This window comes from Diorhabda carinulata, chromosome X, assembly GCF_026250575.1.
Source record: "Diorhabda carinulata isolate Delta chromosome X, icDioCari1.1, whole genome shotgun sequence".
NCBI lineage: Eukaryota > Metazoa > Arthropoda > Insecta > Coleoptera > Chrysomelidae > Diorhabda > Diorhabda carinulata.
In genome coordinates this window covers 57,789,943-57,808,927 of record NC_079472.1, presented here as the reverse complement: position 1 = coordinate 57,808,927, position 18,985 = coordinate 57,789,943, and the positions used below count along the sequence as shown (strand labels likewise).

At 33.3% G+C, this 18,985-nt stretch overlaps 1 protein-coding gene across 2 annotated transcripts in view; it reads right to left on the bottom strand.

The window, feature by feature from the left end:
- Nucleotides 1–7,390: 7,390 nt before the first annotated feature.
- Nucleotides 7,391–18,985, bottom strand: part of LOC130902755 (roundabout homolog 2-like) — a 527,473-nt gene continuing 515,878 nt past the window's right edge. For both annotated transcript variants that reach the window (XM_057815028.1, XM_057815029.1), the window contains exons 5-7: nt 18,099–18,376; nt 17,727–17,943; nt 7,391–11,903 (exon numbers count right to left, since the gene is read on the bottom strand). In XM_057815028.1, coding sequence (XP_057671011.1) covers nt 10,000–11,903; nt 17,727–17,943; nt 18,099–18,376 — 2,399 coding nt within the window. In that variant the 3' untranslated portion in view covers nt 7,391–9,999. The remainder of the gene's footprint in view (nt 11,904–17,726; nt 17,944–18,098; nt 18,377–18,985) is intronic.

Sequence of the window (18,985 nt, the reverse complement as noted above, 5' to 3'; positions counted from 1 at the left end):
TGCCTATGGAAAATTGCAAGCAGTAAAAAAGGAGTGAACAAAATGGACAAAGTTTACCTCCCTCTTCAGTTTTTAAGGTTTATATGTTAAGCAGGGTATCACCTGGAACGTTAGGCTTAGCTGCCCCCTGGTGCTGGATGAATGCAGAAAATTTTGTTGATGTAATAAGACATTTTGGTAAGAACTCTTCATTATCCAAAGAAAATCCCAGACTATAACTTCTCGACAATCACGGATCTCAGTATCTAAGCCTTGGTTATAGCCAAACAAAACGGAAGAAAATGACGTGACTATATTAACTAATCCCTCCACTGGCCACGAGATTTCGGGGATATTATATATTTCTGATAGAAACTAACTTTTTGTCAAGTTCCATCACGTACAGAAAAGATCCAGAGGAATAACCTTTGTATATTATTTGATAATACGAGTACATCCAAAAATTGTTTCAATAATGATGATACTCTGATGGATGCTACAGCTGAGGAAATTAATTAATCTTTATAGAGGAAAGACTTGAAAGCAGGATCCAGCAAAGTCTTAGAAAAAATCATCTGGCTATAAAAAAAGAAGCGCAGAAAAACTGTGTCCCAAATAAGACCCTACGAATTGCCCTACAATCTTTTTAGACCGAAAGTTTTATTGTATTCTAGATGAAGTGAGTGATACATTAGAAAGCAAGTTCGATGAGGTTTTGTTTTCAAAGTAGAGAGACATCCGGAACCTGGAAATTATGTAATGATAGAATTTAGTACAAATAAATCATTTGTCTATTACGTGACTAAAGAGCTCAAGGGAAATGTTAACGAATTTTCTGTATCCTTTTTAAGAAAAGTTTTCGGATTATATGTTTTTTTATCTCAAACTCAAATTAATGTCAAGGGAAGTACTGTAAACTGAAACTTATGTTTTAAATTTAATTGGTACATCTTCCAACGACGTACGTTAATCTTAGCTAATTCATATTTCGAAAAGTTCTTTTATTAATTATATAATACCAGGATATGTTTTGGTAGTAAGTTAATCCCAATAAAGCAAACAGTTTATCAAACGTTTTTATTTCCAGAATGAAGCAGATATGCCAATAAAAAAATAGTACCTTACAAACCATTTCGAGAAAAGACGACCAGTGAAATTGATAGAAAAACTCATCAATATGAATACATTTACTCCGTATTACTAAATCAAAAAAATCAGATCTAACTATGGAAATTCAACTACATTTCACTTGTAGAGCTTCCCGTGGATTCCTGGAGGTGCACTTGGACCAATCTGGGAATCAATGAATTAAAGTAAAAGAGTGGAAATATTAGTTTTTTGATAATATTCAGTATCACATTAGAAACAATTAACAATGAAGTACAAAAAGTCTTATTAAGTTATTACCTTCATCTTAAATACATCAACCGAAGGTACTCAGTCTAAAAATACAATATATACACATTTTTTTCTTATAGACTTTAAAAACGTATTAATATCTAGATTCAGTCCAATAGAAACGTGTCTTTTTCGTTATTGATAAAGTTGATTACATGAAATTATAATGAAAAAAATGGTTTTATAACATAAATAAAAAAAGAAAGTTATAAATTAAGCGATGTGAGGATTTGAGGGTATTACATTTATAATTGTACACCTGTATATAGTTGTACGGTGAGCGCATGATCTCTTATATGTGTGGAAGAGCTCATGCGCACCTTAACAAGTCAGTTCTATGTAAGATGTTCTATTGAAGAGATGTATATGTATGTAATTATGTTTTCATTCTGTAGGTATCGAATAAAAAATGTTGGTACTAATTAAAAGAAATATTATCTTAAAATAGAGTTATAGGTTATTAAAATATACCTCAAATGTGTCTGAAATTAGAATTTCATAACAATCAGGAATAGTGATGTTCATTTAAACAAGAAAGTCATGTATTAACCCAAAAGACACGAATGCAATTGGCTAAATGCATTTTTTCTGTTAGTTTCAAAAGTTTATGTAACATCAATGTCATATACTCGAATTTATAAAATCATTAGTGTAAAATAGGAATGCTACATACTGCTTTCAATACTATCAAAAAAATGTTATTAATATCTCTACACTGTACATATATTACAATAAAGAAAATTCGGTATAGGAAGCAACAAGATACATTTATAACATATTGGTAGATGAATAACATAATTATTTAGCTCAATATATTTTTGGCATAGGTTCAATTAGTCATAATTAGATATGACCAACTGGAACTTGTTGGAGTAAAATATAAAAAGGCTAATGCTAAGAATATATTTGAATCAAACAATTCATAAATTTTATTTATATTTCTCTAAGCAAGCTGAAATTGCGAAAAATTGCAATTTCGTCAATTGGCGAATACAATAATGGGACTTGCGTGCATAGAAATCGGCCTACTGTGAACTTTTTTTAAATTATTCATCAGATTAAAAAAGAAATATGCATATTTGAAAGAGAATTTAAAATGCTTAAATGTGATATAAAATATACCGATGCGTAGCTATCGGTAAACAAATGAAACGTGTTAATGTGGTGATTGTAACGAAGCTTTGCATATTATTCGTTTTTTATAGTTTTCAAGTGTTTTAGTTTAATAAATACTACACCCCAAAAAGCCGCTCAAGTCATTGCTTTAATCGAGAATGGACTTAGTCAGCGAGATGTCGTTAGATAACTGGATATGACCCTCGCAGCGATTCGAAGATTGTTCCAGCGTTATGAGGAAACTAGATCCTTTCGTATGCTTCCTATAACAGGCAGGAGCCGATTTAAAACCGCTCGCGATAACCGCTTTATTATGTCAACAATATTAAGAAATCGTCCCCTTTTGCAAGTGCAACGACAGCTTCGTCAGGTGCGAGGAGTGACTATTAGTCAGTGAACAGTAAGAAGAAGACTGCTAGGAAATAACCTAAAGTCTAAAACACCTGCGATTAGTCCAAAACTTTTCACAGCTCATCGACAAGCACGCTTGGGTTTTGCACAAGATCATCTGAATTGGACGCTGAAACAATGGTCATCTAATCTGTTCTCTTGTCCATTGTAGCGGCAGAAAAAGAAAAGTGTACCAATGACCAAAAGAGCGATTTGCCGATTGCCGCTTTGAAGAGCGGAGTTCTTATGGAGGCGGTTCCTACGTAATTTGGGATGCAATTTCTATAAGAGTACGAATCGATTCTGTATTCTATCCTAATTTTAGCAATTCATGTGTACCTTCGTCGATTACATGCCATATTAATTTCCCTTTAAGCATGACAATGCAAGGCACATCGCGAGAATCGTACAATATTACATTGCAGTAGTCGGTTTTCGGGTTATGAAGTAGCCAGCTAACAGTCCTGACCTAAGTACGAAAGAACATTTATAGAATGACGTTATTGTTGCAGCAAAGTTGCTTAACATCCCACAAGAAACAATAGCTGAGTTGATTCTAACTATGCTCAATTGTAGAAGAGATATTATTAGGGCAAGAGGAGGTCATACCTATTATTAAGAAATCAAGTGTCAAGTTTTAAATTGTCGAAATCCCTTTTTATTTTAATAATAAAGAAGCTTGATTTGCTTAAAGCATTAATTTTACTATGTTAAATATAGGAACTCGAAAGAAATTTATCTATTAATTGAAAAAAATCAAAAGTTTACAGTGGGTCGATTTCTATGCAAGTATCTGTTTAAGGCAACTTGAATTTTTTTTATCTTCTAATTTATTATTTCTAGAATGAAAAAATTCAAGACGTTTTTGTCGGTTATTAAGTATTTCCAGGCGACTTCAAAATTATTTATTTTAAATTCTTAAAAAAGCGTATAACATTGCAAATGATAACCATCTGTTTGAGTTACATTTTCTAGAAATTCCATATCACTATATTGTAAATTATTGTTTAGGTGAATTATTAAAAGTTTTTACATTCTGAAATGTGTCTTCACTAAAAGCAATGATCTTTGTAATACCTTTTTTACGAATAAATTATTTTAAATTGGTTTTATTCATCGTGATTAATCTGTACTTAACCTTAAAATTTCAACTAGTTTATCAAATAATTACAGCACTAATCTAAAACAAGTCGAACTGTATGCACAGATATTTACACGTATAGGCACATATGTACGTGGTAAAAGTCAAAAATATTTATTTTAATATAATCTAAAAAAGATATAAAAAAAAACGCTGGATAATTTTTCTCGATGCTCTGATTACTTTAATACAAAATTATCTCATTGCCTAATTGCCAAATTTTATTACGTCTGGGAATTATTTATAATTCGGCAAAATCATCTGGCAATATACAGGTATTATTGAAATTACATAAATTTCAGAGTACCTAGAAGATATTTTTTGGGAATATTCTCAAATCCTAGGAATAATAATTAACAAGAAGGAAAAAAACAAATTGTCTATAATATATTATTTTTTGAATTTTTTTGTGAACGTTTTATGCTGGGGATTGAGTTCACCAATTGAAGAAATTGTAATTTTTTGCCAATTCAACCTGTCTAAAGAACTTTCTTAAAAATCGTCATCAGCTGTTGGACTATCTGAACCATACTTATACAAATTTCGCTGATTTATATGAAAAACAATATTTATTTTATCTTTGTGTTCTTTACTCTGGATACTACGATTGATAAAATTTATGCAAAAGTTGATAAATATAAAATTTCGCACTATTTGTAAGTATCTTTTATTTGCCAATTTGTAAATAAATTCATATTTCAACTAATCTATACCTATGACAAAACTGCTGATTAAAATACCTATTTGAGTCTCGATTGTGCGTTTTTAGTATTAGTCCAGTCAATATATGCTTTTTTCCCTCATTTTGTTTCGAGCTCATACGACATTGTGTACAATTTCGATTTTTTCGCTCGTGCGTAGTGATATTAAAGATTAAAATCGGCCATAACCAGTTTCATCATTTTCACTTGATAACATTAACTATTGACATATCATTTACCATCACTCTAAACTATAACATAATTCAGCTTACACAACAAAAGTTATTCTTGATTAAAATTTTATCGTCGCTAAATTTGTAACTCGTGAAATAAAAAAATTTCCGTGATATTAGATCTTTGTAGAACCTATAAAAATAATTTTTTTCAACCCTTTCTTTGGCCAATGGAAATGTTGACTCACCAAAAAAGACGGTTTTCTGAAAAAATGGTCTGCCGACGACAATTTTCGATACTTTAGACTGAAAATTCACCCCTTGTGAATCACTTACATTGGTAAACCCTCCTAAAATTTTATTTACGTGTGACAAGCCTAAGAGGGTCAAATCTTCAGCGTCAGTCGTTTTTAGACATTACATACGTTCTTGCTTTTGTGTATTTTTTCTAAAGCATTATTAGCAATATATACATTTCTTTAGCAAAATTTCCCTCTCTTTCGATTAAAGTGCTCAATTTTATTATGAGAATCCTTTTCCCCCGTTAGTTTGCGTTTTTCTGACGAAAATGACCTTTTTTTTTACTTTGGGCACTTTATTAGAGAGCCTTTTTTTATTCCATTGGAAAGAGCATCTCAAAATACATGGAAACCTTGGTCTTCACTAGCGCTCGGCATAATGAGAGTTTTTATTGAAAAAACAGCTACATTGACTGGACTATATGCAATCTCATATTTCAGGGTATTTATTCTCCTAAGGCCGCGTTTCTTCACTTCCTAATAAAGTCCCTGCTAACTATTATGTAGCGAATAACCGAAAATTCGGTTTCTTCACCTTCTAATAAATAAAAACTCCGAACAAATCGAGTTATTTGCCAAATAAGTTATTAGGCAGTCACAACTGTCAAATAAACAGTTTAGTTATATATGTAATATTCCTATATGGATAGTTGGTATGGGACAAAACGTTAGAAACACTTTATCTATACTGCGCATGCTTGAAAATGCGCAGATCCGAGCTGGAACCTCGGAGGTTAGAGAAATCGTTGCCATTTTGTCTTCCTTACATTCATTACATATATGATTATACCTATATTTGATTAGTTCATTTTTCGAAATATTTCATAGTGTTATCAACAGTGGACTATTTGTTGGGTACATAATAAAGTGACAAATACTTATTAGTTAGTTCGGATTTAAACCAACTAGGGTTAAAAAGCAGTAAACATTTATTAGACAATTAGAAGTTCCTACTAAATTTATGTGACTAATAATTATTTGTCACTTTGTTATAATGTGAAAAAACCGGCCCTAAATCATTTAAAGTGGTCTATATTGTCTTTCGTGAACCCTTAAATGATTTACATCCTTCTTTACAACCAGCTTTTTGAAACAAATACTGAAAGCTAGTAATAAAATTGAAATAGTTCAGTAAAAAGTTAACTTTGATCATTATGTACAACACTCAGCATTTTATTGTTTTAACAAAACTGATAAGAGATGAAAATCTATCGTCATTTGATCACAATCAATTATTATTCTACCATTATTTTTACAAGTTTTAAAAAATTATAAAACACACTGATAATACAATTATTCTACTTCGATGCCTTTCTATACATAACCGTGGCATATCATTCTCACAATATGTGAAAAAAATACAGTTTAATGAAAAATTGTGGACACTTCCGATTAATTATATTATATGGATGATTTTATCACTAACAACACGCAAGCCCTTACTTCCTTCAATTTTTGAATGGCAATAGTAAATATATTATAAAGTGGAGAGTATTTTCAATAAGTAAGAAAATAATCCTTCGAGGACGTTATTGCTTTACAATCATTTAGATAAATCCTCACACTATAGAATAAATTTCGTTGCTTTTTCAATTTTTAGACCTTTTTAATACAACAAGGAATATATTAACAGAAATAAGTTTCAGATATTCAATTAGAAGGAAGGTATTGACTATAAGTGCATTGGGTATGTAGTTCAGAAATAATCGTTGCTCGAAATTTTACTAAAAAATAATACAACATTTGATCGAGAAGCCATATGTTCATATTTATTGTTCAATACTCAAATGACTTCCACCTAGACTGAGATTATTACAGATCACTTGATATAAGTTTGGAAAATATATTGAAAAACTAAATCCTTTGATGGAATTTCATATTATTTTTATAAATGACATTTGTATACAAAAAACTAAAGGAAAAAACTTGTACATGTAACTGAAAGTTATAATATGAGATCAAAAAGCACCACTGAAAAGAAAATATGATTTCTCATAGGTTATTACACATTTTCTATATCTATACACTAGTAATTTTTTTTTCCAGCTGGCAACAAATATCATTATGCAAACAGTGTCAAATAAAAATAGTTCTATATCAGGTCAGTATTAGAAAAGTGTCATTATTTAAACATTCTAATAGTCTTCAGGGATGATTTCTATCTGATTATCTCCGATTTTTTAGTTTTAATACTTTTTCTCCATGCGGTATGCCAATCAAAAAGAGAAGTAGGAAGACTTATTCTATTTACTACTTAAATATTAGGTGAAATGTGAACATATTTCTGAAAGTTCAAATATATAAAATTATTAGTCAATGAACAAATGCATTTTTATATGTAGTTTTAAAAACAAATTTTAGATTTTTATGTTCATACAGTAAGCACAAAAATAGATGTTACAGTTTTTTTCACATAGTTTTGTACATAAATTTTTCTTACGTATTGTATTGATTGTATAGGTGAGCTAAATATTACATTACTCAATAAGTCGTGTGACTGACACACAGATGGCGCTGCCACTGTCATATCCATATGACGTTTATGAAGAACCAACTCTCAAGAGACTTCAAATGAAAATTTAAACGTGGTCGTATAGACACCGATTATGATGAACGTTCTGGTCGTCCAATTGGGGTGGTTACTCAAGAAAACATGAAAAAAGTCTATAAATTGGTTATATATAATCATAAATTGAATTGTGTGAGATACCCGAGGCCGTAAAGATATAGATCATTATCTGATTGGACTGCAGCTGGTGAACAGTCAGCTGAGAAGGTTATAGCTTCAGTATTTTGGGATGCGCATGAAATATAGTGCATCGATTATCTCCAAAAGAGAGAGCGAATACTACTTAGAGTTGTTGAATAGTTTGAATACAAAAATCAAGGACAAAAGGCCTCATATGTTGAAGAAAAAAACCAATGTTTCACCAAAACAAGTCAATAGCGACGATGGTTGAATTGAACGAGTTACTCTTCGAGTTGCTTCCAAATCCACCACATATCTGGCCCCCAGTGACTACTGGCTATTCGCTGATATCAAACAAATGCTCACTGGTAAGAAATTTAGCGCAAATGAAAAAGTATATATTTAAGCAAAAGACATATCCTTCTACAAGCACGGTATCGAGAAGTTAAATGAGCGTTGTAATGATTAAATTGATGAATAGAATCGATTTTTGTCAAAAAAAGTGTTAGTTAGTCACACGACGTGTTGAGTGATGAGTTAAGTATAATGATAAGTGTTTAACTTGAATTTTATTTAAAAGGGCGACAATGAAATATATTAATCACTATTTCCAATACTTGTGTCGAGTTTTTATATTCGGTTTGGCCTAAAAACAGAATTTGGTAGATTTACACTGGAAAAACATCACCCTCCTATATATTTTTGTGAAAAAATGAAAATAATTAAACATTATTAACTGAAATACATTATAAAACAGATGAAAATTGTAGAAGAAAATCTATAAAACTAGTTAACTCTATGGGAAATAATATTTCACACCCAAGAGCATTGTACACAGCTCTAGAACGTGTCTTAAGGTTCATATAACGTATGTTCAGAAAGTGACGAGTAAAAAATCAAATATTTCAATCTGTACCATCCATGTGGATCATCTTAAAAATATAAGGGACATACATAAAATAGGTCATATCGTAGCTACTATGTACTAGTGTATGAAAGGTGAATTAGAGAATGTAAAGCGCATATATGGATGAAGATTACGTCAACGGAATTAATATTGGTAAACAAGATGATGAATGCCAACTTTGACATTGTTTATAAATGGCTCCTAGTAGATTTCAATTATTCATATGAATTGTGAGAAAAGTATTGATGATAATATTTCTTCAATACAGTATTTATAAATTGTGTTATTTTGTAGACGAATTCCTCGACGTTTGAGACCAAAACTGATATTCTTGGTCAATGATTTGTTCAGGAAATAATAACATTTGATATCTTTTAATGATCAACTAGTAAGTTGAAAGCATTGAACTCATTTTAACAAACAGTAAATTTTTATTAAGAAATTGAAGTTGAACTTATTCTGAGAGCCTAGAAGGTTTGAAAAATCCGTAGTTACATAATCAGCTTCATGTTATGGGTACATGGAGGATAATGTAAATAATAGTACCATATTACAATATTTGAATTATGTGTTATTAGGAGATACACACATTTTTGTAGCTGTTAGGCACCTTGAAGATGAATGATGTTGTTAGACCTCCAGCCATATATTTTTAATAGTTGTATGGAACTTTTGATGGAAAGCAAGTAATGAAAACAGTCAGAAAATACGTATGTATCAACAATTTATCATATCCAGAGTCAAAATGGTCGTATGCTTTGAAACTAATAGAACAAAGTGTCTTTCCTGTTTGGCCTTAAGACTCCACATGAAACTCGTCCAAATCTAAACTGATCGGCGTGACGTTTTTCGAGAAAGATGTGATTCAATATTCGTTGAAGCATATAGTCAGGAAAGGAATTGTTTTTTTTTTTCAAACAGTCAGATTTTATTTTCATATTAGTATTAAAACATACAATAGTATAATCCATCCATCTATTACAATATTTCACTAGATCTTCCCGAATTATACTTGATGGAGAAAATGCGAGTGTCTATTCATTAAAAAAATGTTTACTATTATGACCATACACCTTCTGAGCATGTCAATTTCTAAAACTAAGACTAGTAAATGAAGCATTGATAATGATATGAATTACACACGCGTCATTTTGACATAACGATATGCTCGAATAACTAAAAATAAAGGCTAAAGTCGGCGTACCCTCACTTCACCCGTTTACTCATTTGCGGATTATGAGGCAATGGTCTTGGGTTATTGGAAGGTCCAGCTTCGGCATATAAACAAGAAGATTCACTACAAGAACACGTGGTATCGTGACTACTGGTACAAGAATGCCTATCTTCGCAATCAGCATCTTCATTATCCCAATTGTGTTGATTGAACCAAATTTTCGTATCGCAATTGTGTGGGACGTTATTACAGTATCCTCTACTTCCGGATCTATTACCTGAGCTACCACTAGCTAGGGAACAGTGAGCGTCGCAGTTAGTACAAGATCGCGCTCTGGCATGCATTTTCCCACATTGAGTCGGGACGTGGACTGAATAACAACCATACCCCCCAGCACTTCCACAAGTACTACCGCCGCTTCTCGGTGGAGGTACTGGGGGATTTTCACGAGGACAGTCTGGTGGGGGATGATCAGGTGGAGGAGGAATAATCTCAGACCAGTTAGGCGGCGGTAATATCATAGTAGTAGCATAAGGCGTGGGACTTTCTAAATTCTTTTTACAATTGTAGAAGGTAGATAAATTTTTAGTATCAACTTCAGCGTAATCAGCTGGTTGTGCTAATGGTATTGATGAATCTTTATCACAATCGGTAGCTTTCCATCCTCGATCTATCCATAAACTTTCCTTCGCATTCAACTGGGAAGCATTAACAACTGGTACGTTCAAATGTCCCAACTGTTTGCTTAATGATTGTCTTCTTTTCAAGTATAACAATCCTCCTATACCTGCTAGTAATAATAATACAATTACTGCTAGTAAAATTACAAACCAAGTTTGTCGTACTAAAGGTACTATTGGTCCTAGAGTTCTAGGACTTTGAGCTCTTGGAGATGTGAGTAAAGGTACTGGGTTGGAATATGGACCTTGTCCAGCAATTGTAAGTGCCGCTACTTTAGCAGTGTATGAACCTCCAGCTGTAAGATTACTTATTAAAATAGAAGTAGTTGTGGCGTTCATAGTCATTGATCTAATTATATTGCCTTTTATTTGAATCTTATACCCAGTTATTATGCCGTTACAATGTTGTGGCGGCGGTGGTGACCATCTTACCCAGCCTGCAGTTTCATTAAAAACACCTGCAGTTATACTATCTGGAGGAGCTGAAGGTACATCTTCCAAAGTTTGAGCTATTCTAGAATTTGAAGGTTGACCTTCTACTGATTTATAAAAAGGTGAGATAAAAAATTCATATTTTGTGAATTTTTTCAAATTTGTTACTACATAAGATTTGGCATCTACATCTAATACAGTTAATATATTATAATTATGCGATCCTCCAGAGAGTTCTCTAAACCTAATATAATGACCTTCTACGTAATCGTTATCAGAAAAATTCCAAATCAGTTTAACAGAACTAGATGATTGCGGTTTAGCTTCTTTCAGTTCTATTAGCTTGGTACTCAAAATTGCTCGAGCGGTATCTAATTCAGAGCTTGGTAGAGCTCGTGAGTTAGCTAAAGTTCTTGCAATTTTCGACACAGGACTAGCAGGAGATAATCCATGAGCATTTTCCGCTCTAACTATAAAAACATATGAACTATCTGGTTTCAGCTCGTGCACTACCATGTAAGGATTTTGGATTCGATGTGCTGCTATCACCCAGCCGGTTTGTAAATCTGGACTCCAATATTCGACAGTGTATCCGACTAAACTATTTTCATCTTCATCGCTATCCCATGAAAGACTTATACTAGATTCGGTGGAGTTTAGAATTCTTGGAGCGCTAGGAGCTTTCGGGAAAGTTGAAGGGTCTGGACTTCGATGCAACGGTATCGATGTACCTTCGACGACGTTGAGAGACGCTGACCAGGAACTTTCTCCGCTTTCTGAGGTTGCAGAACACGTGTACTGTCCGGAATCATCAAATTGCAAATCTACAAAAAAAATTAAGTGAAAACTTTGATACATTTAATCATATGTTCAAATAACATTATTTGTTTATTAGTTTTATAATGTATGATGCTTATAACAATGCAAATTATTCCACAAGTTTCGATTAGCGTCCTGCAAACATGTATACTCATTTTAACTGCAGTTATGAGATTATTATCGCAAACACCCTAGAGCATTAGTCAAATTTATGTTCGAATGTGAATAATTTGGATCTACTTTGTTTTCAAATGAACTTGTATGAATATAACAATGTAATGAAACCGCTTCAGCTGAATATTTTATGTAATTATTACGGCAATAATATATTTATATAATAGTGATCAATCTATCAAATTTTTTGGGATAATTTAAATTATATATAAAATTGTCATGTAATTGTTTGTCTTTATTTCGATAGATGAATATATTTTTTTGCCAAGCGAAATTTAAAGTAAATCTCAATTTCTTATGGTTTCAAGAAGTTGATCTAAAAAATCAATGGAGCAAAACATGATACGTAGAGGTAAAATCTGCACTGTATATAATACAGGGTTATTCTAAATTTTGGAACCATTTTTAATATTTATGAAAGTTCGAGTGCTACATGAATAATTTTTATACCAATGAAAAGCGGAAGTTTCAAAGTGTTTTTTAACGTATTACAAGTGTAGGCAGGCATTGGTGGTTCCAGAAGCGACCGCTAGAGCTCTCGCGGCAATAGACCGCCATCTCTGTCACTGCCAGTTGTGAGTAAGATGGTGACTGTGGAGCACAAGGTGTTTTGTGTTATTGAGTTCGCAAATTGTAGTGCAGCGGGCATTTCGTGCTGAATTTGTTATTAAACCGCCAACTAAAAAAAGCATTACTCGTTGGTTTAATCAATTTAAAGAAACTGGAAGTGTGTGTAAAACAAAAAGTACAGGCCGACCGCGTGTGTCAGATGATTTCGACGTGTACAAGACAGTTTTGTTCGTTTTGTCCTAATGACAAAGAGAAGCGTCTCGAATTTTGCGGTAACATGCTAGAAATGATGGAGGATGACACACACACACACACATATGACGCGTACATGTTTGCCAAGCAGCAACTGGAGGCCACATTGAACCCTTGTAATACATTAAAAAAACTTGTACTCATGTAGCATTTGGACTTTAAATAAATACGAATTTTTAAAAATGGGTCCATCATTTAAAATAACCCTGTACTTTTCAAACAGTGCAGTCCATGTAGTGTTTTTGACTGAATAAATGATTTTACACTACTATCTGAATGCCAGCTCAACCGGTATTGAAATTACGTATCAACCAATAAAATAATTAATAAGCTGAAATTCTAGAGAAGTCTTAATTATGATAAGATATAACAGGAAAAAATTGAGGATGTCGCTACCTCAACCGATATTGAAATTACGTATCAACAAATATCGATGTAAGACATACGCATGTTCAAAGAATCTTATCTAACAAAATAATTGCAAGATTGATCTGAAATTTTAGAGAAGTCTTAAATATGATAAGATGTGACTGGAAAAAATTCAGGATGTCGCTAGCTCAACAGGTATTGAAATTACGTATCAACATGTTCAAAAAATCATATCTACCAAAATAATTGCAGCAATAAGCTCAAATTCACAAGAAGTCTTAATTATGATAAGATATATCAGGAAAAAATCCATTATGTCGCTAGCTCAACCGTCCCATGCCCAATGGTTAACAATCCGTAACTTTTACAGGGAAACCGTTCGCCATAAAGAGACATTCTGAAGAAAAATAAAACAAACAAACATTTCTATTACATATATATTATTGGGATGAGCCGCCCCTGGCCCTTGGATAGTAGTATCGAATCTTTTATTCTGTCAAACATACTACAGGCACGTACGTAATTATCCATCAAAAATTAATTATGTTCGAATGTATAATTTAGAAAATATACTTGAATATAAGTTATGATCTCGCAACTTTAAAAGCCTTTAGTGAGAAACTAGGGGTCGTATATCATTTTCTAATTGTCCCTAGGATCTATAAATGCATCGTAAGAAATCAAAATGCCGCCAAGAGCTTCGAGTGCTTGGAAGCGTTTAGATAAAAAAACATTGACGATGCGCAGTTGCAATTTCTGTATATAATTTTAATGTTTGGATTTCTATTGCAATTGCTATATATACAGAATGGAACAGTTGTTTCAATTATTGGACGAAATGAATGAAATTTAATGTGGATTCGAGAATTTAAAATTCTATCTTCCCTTTCAATCAAAGATTATTATGAAGAGAAAAAATACTCAAATTGAAATTCCAGACACTTATCCTATTAAAAATTTGAATCATTCCATTCTTTTATCACAAAGCGAGTTGTGAGCACACAACATTTTTCTTAATTTGCAAAGTAATTTTTCTGCAGAGAATTCCAATGAAAAAATTTTATCATGATATTATTGTCAATCATGAAAAGTTAGGTTAGGTTAGTTAGTTTCAACGAAAGCAAAACATTCGTCGATTGACATGCGCACAACGACCACACGATCATACCAGCGTCTAAAGTTGGAAGCATTGAAGGCATCGTGTGTAATTGGCTTTACATATAATATACGACTAGACTAACTTGCGTGGAAACGTGTTTGTAATTATTCAAATGGTATTGGTAAGTGAAACATAAAGCTAGTAAAAAAGAAACCCACTATTTTGCGTCCAGCCGTTCATGATTTAATAAGCGTTTGTTAACATCGAATTCAAACAAGATTTGCAAATTTGCATGTCAGATAATGATATGCGAAGATTATAACGAATAAAAAACATTGTTTTCTTTTAATAAAGTATTTACTTGTAATTTACAATCACGTTAACTCGAAAGTGAGACGAGATTTCGCAATTAAAGGGGTGGTATCTCTTGGAATTATCTTCGACGGAAATGAATACAACTTTGCATGAGTTTATAATGCTAATTTCGCACACTTAGACTTCACAAATGCGAAGACATTTACACGCTTTCAATTGCGCAAGTGCGTTAATGTGTACAAGCAAACATGGCGGACATAGATGTTGCAGTTGTGTCAGTTTTGTTGTTTGGCTTGACATTTTGGCGCGAGTCACTACTGTGTCTGAAGATTATTAAAATTTGAAACGTTTTAACAATTAAAAAAAGAGATTTCGCAATTAAAGGGGTGGTATCTCTTTGAAATATCTTCGACGGAAATGAATACAACTTTGCATGAGTTTATAATGCTAATTTCGCACACTTTGACTTCACAAATGCGAAGACATTTACAAGCTTTCAATTGCGCAATTGCGTTAATGTGTACAGGCAACATGGCGGATATAGATGTTGCAGTTGTGTCAGTTTTGTTGTTTGGCTTGACATTTTGGCGCGAGTCACTACTGTGTCTGAAGATTATTAAAATTTGAAACGTTTTAACAATTAAAAAAAGAGATTTCGCAATTAAAGGGGTGGTATCTCTTGGAATTATCTTCGACGGAAATGAATACAACTTTGCATGAGTTTATAATGCTAATTTCGCACACTTTGTCTTCACAAATGCGAAGACATTTACACGCTTTCAATTGCGCAAGTGCGTTAATGTGTACAAGCAAACATGGCGGACATAGATGTTGCAGTTGTGTCAGTTTTGTTGTTTGGCTTGACATTTTGGCGCGAGTCACTACTGTGTCTGAAGATTATTAAAATTTGAAACGTTTTAACAATTAAAAAAAGAGATTTCGCAATTAAAGGGGTGGTATCTCTTTGAAATATCTTCGACGGAAATGAATACAACTTTGCATGAGTTTATAATGCTAATTTCGCACACTTTGACTTCACAAATGCGAAGACATTTACAAGCTTTCAATTGCGCAATTGCGTTAATGTGTACAGGCAACATGGCGGATATAGATGTTGCAGTTGTGTCAGTTTTGTTGTTTGGCTTGACATTTTGGCGCGAGTCACTACTGTGTCTGAAGATTATTAAAATTTGAAACGTTTTAACAATTAAAAAAAGAGATTTCGCAATTAAAGGGGTGGTATCTCTTGGAATTATCTTCGACGGAAATGAATACAACTTTGCATGAGTTTATAATGCTAATTTCGCACACTTTGTCTTCACAAATGCGAAGACATTTACACGCTTTCAATTGCGCAAGTGCGTTAATGTGTACAAGCAAACATGGCGGACATAGATGTTGCAGTTGTGTCAGTTTTGTTGTTTGGCTTGACATTTTGGCGCGAGTCACTACTGTGTCTGAAGATTATTAAAATTTGAAACGTTTTAACAATTAAAAAAAGAGATTTCGCAATTAAAGGGGTGGTATCTCTTTGAAATATCTTCGACGGAAATGAATACAACTTTGCATGAGTTTATAATGCTAATTTCGCACACTTTGACTTCACAAATGCGAAGACATTTACAAGCTTTCAATTGCGCAATTGCGTTAATGTGTACAGGCAACATGGCGGATATAGATGTTGCAGTTGTGTCAGTTTTGTTGTTTGGCTTGACATTTTGGCGCGAGTCACTACTGTGTCTGAAGATTATTAAAATTTGAAACGTTTTAACAATTAAAAAAAGAGATTTCGCAATTAAAGGGGTGGTATCTCTTGGAATTATCTTCGACGGAAATGAATACATCTTTGCATGAGTTTATAATGCTAATTTCGCACACTTAGACTTCACAAATGCGACGACATTTACACGCTTTCAATTGCGCAAGTGCGTTAATGTGTACAAGCAAACATGGCGGTCATAGATGTTGCAGTTGTGTCAGTTTTGTTGTTTGGCTTGACATTTTGGCGCGAGTCACTACTGTGTCTGAAGATTATTAAAATTTGAAACGTTTTAACAATTAAAAAAAGAGATTTCGCAACTAAAGGGGTGGTATCTCTTGGAATTATCTTCGACGGAAATGAATACAACTTTGCATGAGTTTATAATGCTAATTTCGCACACTTAGACTTCACAAATGCGACGACATTTACACGCTTTCAATTGCGCAAGTGCGTTAATGTGTACAAGCAAACATGGCGGACATAGATGTTGCAGTTGTGTCAGTTTTGTTGTTTGGCTTGACATTTTGGCGCGAGTCACTACTGTGTCTGAAGATTATTAAAATTTGAAACGTTTTAACAATTAAAAAAAGAGATTTCGCAGTTAAAGGAGTGGTATCTCTTTGAAATATCTTCGACGGAAATGAATACAACTTTGCATGAGTTTATAATGCCAATTTCGCACACTTTGACTTCACAAATGCGAAGACATTTACACGCTTTCAATTGCGCAAGTGCGTTAATGTGTACAAGCAAACATGGCGGACATAGATGTTGCAGTTGTGTCAGTTTTGTTGTTTGGCTTGACATTTTGGCGCGAGTCACTACTGTGTCTGAAGACTATTAAAATTTGAAACGTTTTAACAATTAAAAAAAGAGATTTCGCAATTAAAGGGGTGGTATCTCTTTGAAATATCTTCGACGGAAATGAATACAACTTTGCATGAGTTTATAATGCTAATTTCGCACAATTTGACTTCACAAATGCGACGACATTTACAAGCTTTCAATTGCGCAATTGCGTTAATGTGTACAGGCAACATGGCGGATATAGATGTTGAAGTTGTGTAAGCTATATCGTTTGGCTTGACATTTTGACACGACAGTCACTGCTATGTTTAAAGGTTATTAAAATTTAAAATGTTTCAACAATGAAACATAGGGAAGTTCACTGTTTCAAGAGGGTTTAAAAGTTCCTCTTACATATGAACAGGTCAAATACTTAAAACTGGAAGAACTGGAAGTTATAGTTTGGTTAAACTATTACTACACACATAAAAATACACTTACCATCAATATCTAGCGTTCCTTTGTCACTAAACATATATCTACTGGGTGATGAATGTGGAACTAATGTTTCTCCGTCTTTTAGCCAGCGAATTTTAGGCGGATCGCCCTCTGGATTTGATGCTCTACAATGTAGGGTAACCATACTGTGCAAAGGTAAAGTTTGGTTAGCTGGTCCGATCTGTATGATAGGAGGAGGCAAATCAGCAACCGATGTTACCTAGAATTGATCATAATTAATGATCAAGAAAATTAAATACAATTAAATGTATTAAATACCTAAAAGAGAGGTTAGAGTGTAGTTAAATGCCAAATCATGCCAAATTTATTTTTCAATAACTATCATATAGATAAGAAAGTAATGGTTGTACTCACCTGAAGGAATGCTCTGACACTATTTGATCCAGCTACACTAAGAGCATTACAAACAAGAAATCCGGCATCTTCTCTTTGAACACCTTGGATCCTTAGGGTCCCGTGGGCGTTAACGTGCATATGTCCATTCGAATTATCTGAGAACATTAAAATTTGGGAGCCCTCTTTGCTCCAAAATACCGAAGGTGGAGGATTTCCAGTAGCAGAACAATGGAATTCTACTACACCATTCAAGCTGACTTTCTGATCTTTGGGTCGATCCACAAACGTCGGGGGAGCTAAAAAAACGAATATATGATGGAAATGAGTGATAAATCTAGTTGTAACGGCAGGAAGCTGTCAAATTACTTCAGGGCTAATTTGACCGTACGCTGTCCCATTTTAAGGGACAACAACTCGAGGATCCCTACCGGCCAAGTAATGACGTAAGGAGTATTAATACACTGTTTACTGTTTACACTGTCTGACGCTCGTTTCGATAACCAAGTTATCGTCTGCAGAGACTAAAGATAAACAGTTCACCTCCAACGTAGTGTAAACAGTGTATTCAGTATGAATATCGCGGTTCCAGAAATTTCAACTACAAATAATTAACCTATTTCTGAAACGGGAAGACATATTACGACTGATAACCGGTTTACCAGCTGCGAATTCATGGATGTTTTGTTTCTAGATTATATACTGATGCTTGTTGGCATTAAAAACAAAAGAATATGGTGTCCTGTGTACCAAGAAAGAATAAAAATGTGATTCCAAGAATGCACCATGATGACGAAATAGATTCAGCCACGAAAGAGAAAACCAAACTTTGTATCGTAACTTTCTAGAATGCAACCAAACCTAGAGTTGATGAGGAAGCCAGGAAAGCAGTTATTTAAAATTGTGGG